Here is a 14,163-nt window from a genome sequence, read left to right on the forward strand (position 1 = left end):
AACTTGAAAGTAGGGATTCAAAAGAACAAAGAGAGCTTGAACGAACCACCCGGGCTTCACACCGCAAGGTGTCAATTGGATCAAACACCAATCCCACTAGCCTTGATCAAACACAAGACAAAAATCTTCAACGAAGAACAAGAGCAGCAAAAAAAATTTCATTAATATCAAAATTCGTCTTCCATACTTGCCCCCCTTACAACCTTATATAAAATATTCAAAAATAGACTCCTACACTAAAAAAGAATAGGCCTAACTCAATCCTTAACCTATTAGGTAACCTAAACTGACTAGGAAAGTGAAATAACAAAGGAAATAAACTCAACACATTGCTGGACTTGTAGAGTCCTAATCCAGCCCAACTTAATCACATGACCACTAATTATATAAAAATAAAACTAAGTATGGAACTAAAGCAACTAATCCCGTATGCAACCTAATTACCCATATTATAGGCCCATAAAAGTGGCCTATGACATAGAAAACTCATGGGATCAAAGGCCCAACATGTATATAACCCAAACCTAGACTTATTCTTAATAAAACAAGCCTAGTTTGGTGATAAATCTGCATCAGTTTTAGTAAATTCTGGTCACACTTATGGGAGGTAAAACCCAATTACAATGAATGGTGGCAATCTGGTAATTAACCATAATGTGCAAGGGGCCCATGGTTAAAAAAAAAAAAGAGAAGGAATGTCAGAACTATAAATATCTCAAAGCTAAAAGAGAATGGCATGGACGTAATTTAATTGAAATCCAATTATAATGACAAGCCAAAGCCAAAGGGTAAACTTGGAAGAAAAAGAAAAGTTAGGACATGATTGGATTCGTGTTAAAAGGGAATGATAAAATTGGAAATCAAAAATAATTTAGAAGACAAAAACAAACCACAAACCATGAAACCCATTCTGAAATATCATGACTGGGTTCCTCACGCGACCAGCAAAATAACGAAGGGAAAAGAATATCATGGATGGGTTTGTCTTCTTCCTTTGGCAAACTAGCAGTGGAAACCACGACTCCAGCAATCGAATCCTTCAATTGACTCCATCTCTTACCACGACTCCAGCAATCAAATCCTTCAATCGACTCCATCTCTAGCGCAGCAAGTCGAAGGCATGTTTGAAACCAGCAAGATATTGAAACATAAAGAGAGTGTTTGGCTTCAACAAATCATGACCAGCAAACCCTTGGCAGAAGATTCAAGATCGAACCCGAAAAAAAAAATCCCATATGGCAAACCAGCAGAAAAGGGACAATATAGCAGCAAATCATCAAAGGATGCAAACCAAAAATTCAGAAATCGTCAGGTATGAACTTCATACCAGTCATCATCTTCATCAAGCTTAGTTCCTCTTCTTCTTCTATGAACTATGGTTTCACCACAAACCAGAGACTTGAACTGACTCGCAAAACAGCTACTGGTTACTGCTGTGATACCATGTAACAAACCAAGAACCTAGAACCAGAACCTGCAAGAGGAAGAAAAAGGAGAGAAGAGAGAGAGAGATTGAGGGAGAAGAAGAGAAGGGCCTGTCAAGAATAACAACCTGTCTGACTTGGGGGAAAAGATTGACTGTCTATGACAGCGCTACTGCTTTATTTAATATTTATAATAAGTAAATGATAGGTACAAGTACAAGAATGTCCCTATGGACAGATTTACCCTTATACCCATATTACAACACTTCCCCTCAAGTTGGTGCATATATATCACACATGCCCAACTTGCACACAATTGGATGAAACAACTTACTACTTAATCCTTTGGTAAAAATATCAGCTACTGATCACCAAACTAGACAAAAGAAATACAGATTAACCCTTGCTCCAACTTCTCCTTCATAAAATGATGATCAATCTCCACATGCTTAGTTCGATCGTGCAGAACTGGATTGTGAGCAATGTTGATGGCAAACTTATTGTCACAGTAGAGCATCATTGGTAAGGGAACAGGAAAACCCAGATCTTTCAAAAGACTAGAGCCACATCAACTTGCAAATGCCATGAGACAAGGCATGAAATTCAGCTTCAGCACTGGACAGAGCTACAACAGTCTGTTTCTTACTCTTCCAAGTAACCAAGTTGCCTCCCACAAATGAACCATAACCAGTCGTAGATCGGCGATCATCTGGAGAGCTGGCCCAATTTGCATCTGTAAAGGCCTCAACTCGCAGGTGACCATGGGAAGAGAAAAGAACCCCCTTTCCTGGAGCAGATTTTAAATAACACATGATACAAAATACAGCTTCTAAGTGTATGAAATGGGGATCAACATATACTGCCTAACCAAGCTGATGGGGAAGGCAATGTTTGGATGAGTATGCGATAAATATATCAGCTTCCCAACTAACCTTTGATACTGTCCATGAGATACATATATCAACTTCCCAACTAACCATTGATACTGTCCCTTAACCACAGGGTCACCATTCTTGCTGGAGAGACGAATAGTGGCTTCAAAAAGAGTATCGGAAGGCTTACAACCCAGCATTCCCATCTCAAATAGCAAATCAAGGGTGTATTTTCGTTGAGATATGAAGACACCCTTGTTAAAGAGAGCAATTTCAATGCGAAGGAAGTAACGCAACTTACCGAGGTCCTTGATCTCAAATTCTCGACCCAGATAAGCTTTCAGGCGTGAAATTTTTCTCTATGTCGTTGCCAGTGACCAGAATGTTGTCGACATAAACAATGAGAAGAGCAATCTTAGAACCAGATCGTTTGATAAACATAGTCCGAAATCTTCTCGCCGAGATTCTCGGTTTTCCAATTTCCCGAGTCGAGATGGCCTACGAAACTTAAAATGTCAATATCTCTCCGAGATCTCGCCGAGATCCGAGATCTCAGTTTGACATAGGAAAATGCCCATCTAGGTCCTTTATATGAGTGCCAGATCTCGAGATCTTGCTGAAAATTCTTGGTATACACCTATCTATGCCAGGAACCAAGACAGAGAAGACAGACACTTATTTATGCCTAATATCATTTAAGTAAATGCTTTTGTATTTGTATTTCATTTACTTAAGATATTATTCATAAATAAGCAAATACCCCCCCCCATTTGAATCCAATAAAAATAGTTAAAAAATCAAATTTCAAAAGGAACAAAAGTCAACCCCCCAGTTCAAGAACAAAAACTGTATTTTCGGCGATAGGTGTAATTTTCAACTTTCTAATGCTGGGGTTTTTCTCAAATCTAAAAATTCCATAAATCTTATTATGGTAAAACATTGCTAAAAACCAAAAGTGCGGTAAAATATTCATTTGTTTTGATGTCCAAAAAATTATTTTCATTCAGAGCGATTTTGACAGCATTCGCCCACACCGAATTAAGTTTGACCGGTACATAACTCTTTCAATCTTGGACTTGTTGGAAAGCTATGTTTTAAAAGCTTTCCAATAAGTCTAAGATTGCTTAAATCTGATTTATATTGAAAGAGTTATTTACAGGTCAAACTTAATTCGATGTGCGAATGTCACAAAATCGCCTCAATGAAAATATATTTTTGGACATCAAAACAAATGAATATTTTACCGCACATTTTGGTTTTTAGCAATGTTTTACCATATTAAGATTTATGGAATTTTTAGATTTGAGAAAAACCCCAAAGATTAGAAAGTTGAAAATTGCACCTACCGCCGAAAATCCAGCTTTTGTTCTTGAACCTGGGGTGATTTTTTTCCTTTTGGAATTTGATTTTTTAACTATTTTTATTGGATTCAAATAGGGGGGTATTTGCTTATTTATGAATAATATCTCAAGTAAATGAAATACAAATACAAAAGCATTTACCTAAATGATATTAGGCATAAATAAGACTGTTTGTCCTGTGTCTGTCCTACTTTCTAGAATAAGTAAGTGTCTGTCCTGCTTTCTCACTAACTGAAACTCCTATTTGGACTTTGTTTTTGCAAAATCTAATAATGTCATTGTGTTTAAAGGGCCTAAAATAGGCTGTATACCGATTTTCAGACCCAAAAGAGGTCTAAATCCCACCGAGATGGACTTCCGAGTCGGAAAAAAAAAATGCACAAACTCGCCGAGATCTCGGCCCAACTCGGTTTTTTGCTGGGCCGAGATGGCTCCGAGACCCGAGTTTTCGAACCATGTTGATAAATAAGATGTGATCAGCATTACTTTGAGTGTAACCATCAAAAAACATGGCTCTATGGAATCTCCCAAACCAAGCACGAGGAGATTGCTTTAACCCACGGAGTACACATTTGAGCTTGCAAACTTTCCTTTCAGTCTTCTGACAAGAGAACCCAGTAGGAACTTCCATGCACACTTCTTCTTCAAGTTCTCCGTGAAGAAATACATTCTTGACATCAAGCTGCTACAATTCCCATCTCAGATTAACTGCATATGAATGAAACACACGGATGGTGCTCATCTTTCCAACAAGGGCGAATGTCTCCTGATAGTCAAGGCCATAGGTCTGAATAAATCCTCGAGCAACCAGCCTAGCCTTTTATTGATCCACAGTCCCACCCATATTCTGCTTCACCGTGAATACCTATTTGCAGCTTATGGTTTTTTTGTGAGGAAGAAGACATACCAAGTCCCAAGTATCATTTTTATTCAGGGCATGCATCTCTTCAACCATAGCTGCCTTCCACCTTGGGTCCATAAGAGCCTCCTGCCATTTCTAAAGAATAGAAACAGAGGACAAGGAAGACACAATAGCATGATAGAAGGGGAAAGAGAGTTATACGAAACCACCTTACCAATAGGATGTTGAGTACAAGATCTCGTTCGCTTACAAATAGCAATAGGTAAGTCAAGAGATGGATCATAACTGCTAGGAGACTCAGCAAAGGGATTACCAGAAGGAGCAAAACCTGAACAAGGAGGTGGCGGTTGACTGGGTAATTGTAGTACAGCTATGGTGGTGTCTATTTGCTGCTCACGATCCCAACGAACATACACTTTCACAATAGGCTGATCATGACCTTATATCTCCCCCTTGAACTGAAGGAGATGAAGTAGGAGGAGCAAGAGGAGGAACAAGAGGCACATTTTCACCGAACATAGAATCCCACCTGGAAGAGGTGCCGGAGAAAAATAGGCAGAAGACTATTAAAGACCATATCCATGGTAACAAACACGCGATGTGACAAAGGATGGTAGCACTTATAGCCCTTCTGGGTGGTAGAATAGCCAATAAACACACACTTGAGGCTATGGGGATCCAACTGTCCATGGAGATGGTGATTCCAAGAAAAATAAACATCAAAATACTTTTGGTGGGATGAGAAAGGTGGACGATCCCTGGAGAACTTCAATAGGAGCACAAAAGTCAAAAACCCAGATAGGCATCCGGTTAGTGATGTAAATGGATATCGAAAATCCGAATCCAATCTGCATCCGTATCCGTTTAGGGACATCCGTATTCGTTTAGAGATATCTGGAAAAAAAAATTGAATACTCCGGAAAAAAAATTCAAATACTTAACAATAAAAAATTAAGTAAATAATGATCTTGAGGGTTTTTGAAGATTAAAGAGGTTCTAGAATATGAGGAAAAGAGAATCATGATCTAAGAGATATGGATTGAGAGTGAATTGTATCCGCTAGGGGGAGGAAAGTCCAGGTTACACAAGGCAGAGATGTAAACGGTATCCGTATTCGGCCAAGGAATATCCAGATCCAATCACATGCGATCCGTATCCGATCCGTTTACATCCCTACATCCGGTTAATAAGATATGTCTGTCAAAACGGCTCCACTCCAATACTAGGAAGGAAAGTGCATCTCAAACAAGAGGGACCGAACCACCTCTAACAAATGGAGATTCTTACGTTCGGCAACACCATTTTGAGCCGGGGTATCCACACAACTAGTTTGGTTGAGGATACCCTAGGAGGCAAGGTAAGACTAAAACGATCCATCCATAAATTCTCTACCATTGTCACTGCGGAGGATCTAAATGTCAAAGTTGAACTGGGTACAAACCATGCTATAAAAGAGCTGAAAACAGTGGAAGACTTCACTCTTGTGATGCATTCAATAAACCCAAGTAACCCTCGTATGACGATCAATAAAAGTAACAAACCAACGATAATCAGAAATCGAAGTACAACGGGCAAGGCCCCATACATCAGAATTAATAAGTAAAAAAGGAGTAGTACTCGTACACCAGGAACTTATCTTCCCGCTTCTTGAAACTAGTGGCATCAGCAGTGCAAGTAGCCTGAAAGGTTTCATAGAAGTCTAACTCTTGACACAAACTGCACAACTAAGAATAATAATGTGACAGAGATCAATCCTTTTGCTTGGTCTCATGAAGCTTCTTCCGGAGTTCATAAATCTGTGCATCATTCCCGACCTGGGAATACGTGTCTTGAGAGAGAGAGATAGTCTGCAGTCCCCTTTACATCGTCTATATATATAAATTCCAATAGAACAACAACGCAACGACTTCCTCAGTCCTTGCAATAAAATGAAAGACTAAACAACTTACCTAATCAAACTAAGAAAGTAAACAATCCAGTCTAACTAGGAAAGGAAATAAAAAAATACAATAAGTAAACTCTACTGCTAGGATTTCCCACGACAGGACACTCCCCCTATCATGGTACATAACTAACAACCCCTGCGGTATATCTCAACACATGAAAGTTGAGAGGAAGTCGGGTGGCATGGACATGTACAACAGAGGCTTTTGAATGCTCCAGTACGATGGCTGATTTGATTCAGATTGAAGGAGCTAAAAGAGCCAGGGGTAGGTCTAAAATAACTCTAGGAAAAATGGTGAGGAAAGACATGCATAGTTTAGGACTAGTAACAAGTACAGGTTTAAATAAAGTTGATTGGAGAAAAAGGATTCATGTAGCCGACTGTTGGGATACGGCTGAGTTGAGTTTTATCGGCCAATCCTGCCCAATTCAGATCGGGATCAGCAGACTAATCCCATCCTAGCCCCGAACTTTAAAAGCTTGCCCGAAATCTAATCCCTCAGCTGTTCTACATCAATGGCCCTAAGAAACTTCATGGAGTGTTGGGAAAAATATTAGTGTAACTGAATGAAAATGGTTAGTACATAATTTCAGCAGAAGTTCTTGACGTGGGAGCATCAATTCTGATAGTTCAAGCTCTTCTTGGGATGGAGAATGCCAAATACACTTCTCCTCAAAAGACAGTTAAGAGAGAAAAAACTATGGGATCAGAGTCTTACCAGAACAAGGGAGAAGCATAGTTATACTTCTGGGAGTAAAATAGGATAGGCAGACGTCAATAGATGCATCATCTACCATGAGCCATACAGTATACTCATTTTCATTGTACGCACAGCAATTTAGAAATTTGAACTAAAACAGGTTTCTTCTTTTTTCCCATTATACGAATTGTTTTTAGTAAGTAGAAGGGGAGTTTAAGCACACTAATGAGGATTGACGTTGCCATTTTTGGTTTTCCTAAAATACTTCTTAAGTCTTTCAGCAACATTACTGAGTACTATGTAGACAGGTCTTTATGGAATTAAATAAGGAAAGTATAAAACAGGTTTATTCAGTAGATGACCCTGATATATATATATATATATATATATATATATATATTAAACAAATAAATACTTCTACGCAGAGAAAAATTCACAGATTTTATAACTTGACTGCATTGCACCTTTTCTCAAATTATTCTAAAATTTGCAATTCTGTTTTTAAGTTTTATATAAATAAGATACAAAAATAATTGCATGCATATATGAAATTTTTTTTGACTTATTTGTCGATTGCATACTGGATTATACCCAAACATATTCTGCACCATTCTCTTCCCACCCACCAACCCCTAATTTAATAACCATGCTCCACCATAGCTGTTAAGCTATTTCTGTTCAAAACATTGTTCCAATAATTTAAAGCAGATAACTATAACATATTCATCGAGAAGTAACAAACCAGTAAATGCATTCAACAAAAAAGAAAATTTATGTTGCCCAATTCAAAACTCGAGTATCATTGGCATCATGGTACTAGAAATTCTACAGAGTTTCTTCAGTACAGGAAAATACCTGCCCTGCCAATTCATTGCCACAAAAGCACCTGCAGAAATACAAAAATAAAATGGAATAATTCAATTATGGTAACTAAACTGAACAAAGCCAATATATTAGTGAAATGCAGTAATATGGTAACTAAGCTGCATTTCACTAATCTATTGGTGAAATAGATTGGAGAAATGCTCACTCTTAGAACCAATGAGAAACACTGGATAAATTTTACCTAATTGATTCTCAACCCCGAAATGAAATTTCTTGAACTATTCAAGTATTGCCAATATTCGATAATTAATAAATATATCCATTGTGAGATTATTCATCAGTGCAGATACCAAGCATACATGCCCTAGTAGGGCTAGAATATTTATCGAACGAACCGTATCTATACGGATGAATTCCAATACACAACTGGCTCTAGCACCCTTTTGGGAAAAGGGCATGTTGGTTTTTTTTCTCGTAGACAGGTTTCACAAGTCAGATAATTACTACCTTCAGACCATCAAAAGGTTTGTGCTTCACTAACTTCTAATTTCTAAAATCTATCTACTCTATATGACCTTTCTACAAACACTAAAAGTGCATGGAGTTCACAGGAGCATATAAGCTTTTCAAAACATTTTGAAAACAAATTTGGAACATTTCTCTTGATTTGAAGTACAATCTTCAGAAATCGTCTTCTAAATAAATGAGAGAAACAAATTTTTGTGTTTCAAAACACACTCATTTTTTAAGATCAACATTCAGAAAAAAAAAATGTTTAAAAATTTTGAAATCACATTTCATAGCCATTTAAAATCGATACAAATGTGTTCCCATAACCATTAACATGGTTACAGCTCCTTCCCCCAAAAGATGACGAAGCTTCACAAAACTATTTTCGTCACATTGAATCCTTGCAACAAATTACAAACATGCATTATGGAACTGAAGTCCACATATCACGTTTTAGTTGGTCATACCAAATTATCTAATTCAATTGTGTAGACACTGAATTTTGTCACCCCCCCCCCTCTGGGCAATGACGACAACTGGACACAGATGATCGACAATGTCCTTCGAAGGCACCCAGCCATAGTTGTCAAGGCACCACCTAGGCATCCAGGCAGATCTCTAGGGGCCTAGGCGACTGTCGCCTTAGTGCAAGGCACCTTGCACTGGTTTAAATGGTATCGGACTAGGGTTTGGCACTTATTTATGCCAAATATCACTTTAAGTAAATGTTTTTATATTTGTATTTTATTTACTTAAGATATTATTCATAATAAGCAAATACCCCCCTATTTGAATCCAATAAAAATAGTTAACAAATCAAATTCCAAAAGGATAAAAAGTCAAACCCCCAGTTCAAGAACAAAAACTGGAATTTTTGTGGTAGGCGAAATTTTCAACTTTCTTAATATGGTAAAACATTGCTAAAAACCCTAAGCGCGGTAAAATATTCATTTGTTCTAATATTTAAAAAAAAAAAATTCATTCAGAGCGATTTTGACAGCATTTATGCACACCTAATAAGGTTTGACCGGAACATAACTCCTTCAATATAAATCAGATTTAAGCAACCTTGGATCTGTTGGAAAGCTGGTTTTATGTTCTACCTAATACAAAAAGTCTCATGTAAAAATAAAATCATTTTATTAGTCAAACTTCTTAGAGAACAAGAATATTTCTCTAAATAGAGAGCTATTTAATTACTTATTGATAAGATCATATTTTCTAAGAACAGTGTATAAACCAAATGTATGTTTTGATTGTTTCAAACTTCCAATAGCTTGCTTCTTCAGTTCTGCTGGCTTCTAGTTCTTTGTTGATTTTTTATGACTTTATGTGGCTTAATATTGATTTTTTATTACTTGATGCGAGTTAATGTTGATTTTTTATGATGATGTTGCTTAATATTGATTTTTTATGACTTGATGTAGCTTAATGTTGATTCTTGGGGCCTACCTATCAAAAAAAAAATGTTGATTTTTTATGATATAAGGTACATATTGTAGCATACTAAATAATGTTAGAAAAGAGGGGAAATAAAAAATAACACTTGGGTGCCTTGGTCGCCTAGGCGTTGCCTAGGAGGGCACCTTGTCGCCTAAGCACTTAGGCAGCCCTCCATCGCCTTAGGCCGCCTTGCCACCTTGACAACTATGCACCCAGCAAACCAAGAAACTTCCCCAGGACCCCAAAATCCCTTCTGAAGAATCGAATTCACCCCAGCCTAGATTCCCCGGTTGTGGAAACACAACAAGGCCACCGCGGTGCTGCTATAGTCAAAGTCTCTTCCGCAGCGCCATGGAGCGCCAAATAGGGGTCCCTCCCTTATTTTGAGGAGAGTGGATTTTTTCTCGGGATTCGCGCCACAGAGCCCCATGTTGCCAGTTTTGCTCCCCAGAGCCTTATTTCGCTTGTTTCGGGGTTCGCCCCATTTCCAGCTTTGAAATCTTAAGCCTCGTTACCCTGTCCGAAGTCTGGATCATCCGAACCCGACTTCTCTGACCCATCTTCACACCATCCCTTTGAAGGCTATGAGTCCCATATAGCGCGGTTATTAATGTATGGCTCGGCTCCTCCAACACGCTTTTGACTCGCCTACAAAGATTATCTCATAACCACAAAACTATTTTGTTACAACCGCTTATCCTAAAAGCTCGAGCAGTTAAGGGCATCAACAATGTATATCAACACCCCCTTCCACACGTGCAGGCCTGTATACACATGGCCCTGCACGTGGCACACACCCATGAGGGGAGAAAGTGTCGAGGAACCCCGTTGCACTTCCCAGGGATCAAACACTCGACCTCTTTGCTCTAATACCATGTTACAACCGCTTATCCTAAAAGCTCGAGCTATTAAGGGCAACAACAATATATAGAAACATATTTAAAATACATCTTTCATAAAGAAACCTTGCAGAAACCAACCCAATAATTGAGCTGCCCAAGGGGAGTAGATAATTTTCAAAAAAGATAGGAGGAGAGAGAGAGAGAGAGAGAGAGAGAGAGAGAGAGAGAGAGAGAAACAAACTATCTCCAACATGCATCATATACATATTCAATTTACTTTATTTTTTCTCCCATAACCATCACCAACTAGTTGGAAAACCAAGTTTTCTAAATTAACTCACCTTTCAGAAAACCTGGTGACTCAGCCCAGTCAAACCTAGTCAAAGTGAGTCACGCTTTTCTTATTTTTAAATACAATAAATATGTATAAGTAAAAAATAGAACAAATATATAGAAAAATATGAAAACATTAGAAAGCTACAGAAAAAAAAACATATCAATTAATTTGTTGTTCCTCATTGAAAAGTTTGGTAGAATTTCTTGAAGCTTCTGTTGTATATATTACGAATTCATTGTTCATCAAGTTTTTTTTTTATAAGTGTATAGTGGTTCATCAACAAGAAAACAGAAATGGACCCCTCCCCCTCAACCTCACCCCAAAAAAGGGGTGAGGTTCATTCAAAATGAACAATATTATTGATTAAACCGATATGTATTGTTCTTGTAGTACAGGTTCGATCCAGGTCAGTTTTGTACACCATTTAGTTTAGGAAAAAATGGTGATTCTTAAAAGTTTTAGGACCTAATTTGAGCATTTACGCCTCAAAACCCTTCACCGAAACTTGCAACCAAAACCGTCCAGATTTAGACCAAAATCTTTAACCTTGCTCCGAAGGAATACAACACTTGGAACACCAGACACGCCACTAGTATGAGTCTTATAGTGGAGGATCTCTTCATGTTAGGGTTTCTCAAACCCTAAATATCACTTCCAAAGAAAAAGAAAATAATGAGAGAGACTGGAGAGAAACTAAGCCTTTTATTGTTGGCCGATTCCCTCACTACCTCTTGATTCAGATACATCATCAAAAGAGGCTTATTTTGATGGGAATAAGTCTAGGGGCAGGTTATATACATGTTGGGCTTTTGATCCCATGGGTTTTCTATGTAATAGGCCACTTTTATCGGCCTAAAATATGGGTAATTAGGTTGCATATGGGATTAGTTGTTTTAGTTCCATACTTAAATTTAATTTGGTGTTTTTTGTTCATAAATTGAACCGGGTCAACCAACGGTTCAATTTAAGTGATTTTAGTAGTTTTCTTTTAAGTGTTTAGTGGGGCTGGATTATGACTCTGTTTTGAGTCTATTTCACTTACCTAGTCAATTTACCTAATAGGTTAAGGATTGGGTTAGGCCTTTTTAATGTAGGAGTTTATTTTTTAGTCTTTTATATAAGGTGCAAGGGGACAAAGCATGGAACACGAATTGTGATATTAATGAAAAGCATTTTGTTGCCCTTCTTCTCCATTGAAGATTTTTTATCTTGTGTTTGATCAAGGCTGGGGGTATTGGTGTTTGATCCAATCGACACCTTGCGGTGTGAAGCCCGGGTGGATCGTTTAAAGGAATCGGTGTTTGATGACTTTGATCCGATTGACACCTTGCGGTGGGAAGCCCAGGTGGTTCTTTTGAAGCTCTACATTCAAGTTTTAGTTCTAAGTTTTGATTTTTATTCAAGTTTTACAATCAAGCAAGCTGCTGCCAAGAAAATTCTGCAACCACAATAAGTTTGAATCATCCCCAACCCCTACCCTTTTTCTTCTAACTTTCCATATATCCAAACCCTAGATTTCTCCTCTTCGTTTTCACTTTTCCCAAGACCTAAATTCTGCCCAGACCAAACCAGCCAGCAAAATCCCTCCTTTTTTGGATCAAACCCTCCTCTCACCATAAGGAAAACTCGATCCAAGTTACTCCCTTATCTGACTTTCATAAGCCCTAAAAATCCATCTTTTCCTCTTTTCAAAAACTTGAAACCCTAACCCTAACCTTGCTACCCATTCAAGTTTACATACTTCCCTCCATCATAACATCTAAGGACCTTCACTGATAAACTCTCCTACATCAACTTGACATAACCCACACATCAAACCCTAACCCTAATTTGACCAAAATACCTATTTTTGACCTAACGGAACTATCTGTTCAGAAGAGATCCTGGTTATTGGCGTCTAGTTGGTCCTCCACCAATCTAGGACTACATTACCTCTTCAATTGATGTAGTGTCTCTCCCCTCCCCTCTAATATATAATATCTACAACCCTAACATTAGTATGTATCATGATGCTAAGTGGTGGGATCCTACCGGGTGATCATCTCTCATTCACAGAAGAACAATGTGAATCTAGCACATCGATATATAGCCAGGACAAGCATCAACTTTTGGTACAGCTGCAACAGTAAGGACCTCTTTGGTATAGAGACAAAATAACTATTATAGAGTCTCGTTGCCAAACAACTGATGGTAATCCATATAAGACTTTTCAGTATGATCCAAGCTCACATGTATATTTTGGAATCACATTCTAAAAATATACAATGTGACAACCCTTAGAATAGAATGCATAATCCGTCCATAGTTGCGAACACTTACAGGTTAAAACCTATGGACAAACAATACATGATAAAAGCCTGGTTCCAACACTAACAATACATCAGCATCCAAATAAACACAACCTTGAGACTTGCGCAACAAAAGACCTGGTTTCAACAGCTATGGGCTCATTACACATTCTATTAACATTCTCAGAAGAGCTTCAATACTTTCAAACACAAAAACCAAAGTTGAGCAAGTCTGAACCACAAAATGCTATTGGTTCTAATAATCAAATATTGTTCCAAAAACCAGCCCTTCTTGGCTCTAGCCAAAACTTTAATAACAAGAATTCCAGTGTCAGTTTATCAAAAAAATAGAATTCCAACTGTCATAAAACAATAACATCATGTCTTCAATCCCCAGAACAAGACAAATAGACAAAAATTCTCAATTTCACTGAAATCGTGACGAACCACAGGTTCCATAGTCAAATTTAATGAAAATTAACCATATCAAGCTGTTTTCCCCTAATAAAGGTAACCCAGCGACCAAAGCATAAAACTATACCTCATTATAGAAATCAAAAGCAGAAGACAAATTAAGGAGCAGAGGAAGAGAGCAAGACGAACCTGATGATCTTCTCAAGGTAATCAGTGAAAATGGTGTGCCAGAAGGGACCCATGGCAGCAGTACCTTCGACGACCACGATCAACTGTTTCTCCGCCATTATAAGTGCTGGAACCGTTCTTCGCAAAACCCTCTTTGGATGAAACTGGAAGA

General features: G+C 38.0%; 1 protein-coding gene across 2 annotated transcripts in view; it reads right to left on the reverse strand.

Moving 5' to 3' along the window:
- The window catches only part of LOC122643944 (mediator of RNA polymerase II transcription subunit 25), a 93,842-nt gene extending 79,679 nt beyond the window's left edge, over nucleotides 1-14,163 (reverse strand). For both annotated transcript variants that reach the window (XM_043837531.1, XM_043837523.1), the window contains exons 1-2: nucleotides 14,013-14,163; nucleotides 8,020-8,050 (exon numbers count right to left, since the gene is read on the reverse strand). In XM_043837531.1, coding sequence (XP_043693466.1) covers nucleotides 8,020-8,050; nucleotides 14,013-14,110 — 129 coding nt within the window. In that variant the 5' untranslated portion in view covers nucleotides 14,111-14,163. The remainder of the gene's footprint in view (nucleotides 1-8,019; nucleotides 8,051-14,012) is intronic.

Source organism: Telopea speciosissima, chromosome 1, assembly GCF_018873765.1.
Source record: "Telopea speciosissima isolate NSW1024214 ecotype Mountain lineage chromosome 1, Tspe_v1, whole genome shotgun sequence".
Taxonomy (NCBI): Eukaryota; Viridiplantae; Streptophyta; class Magnoliopsida; order Proteales; family Proteaceae; genus Telopea; species Telopea speciosissima.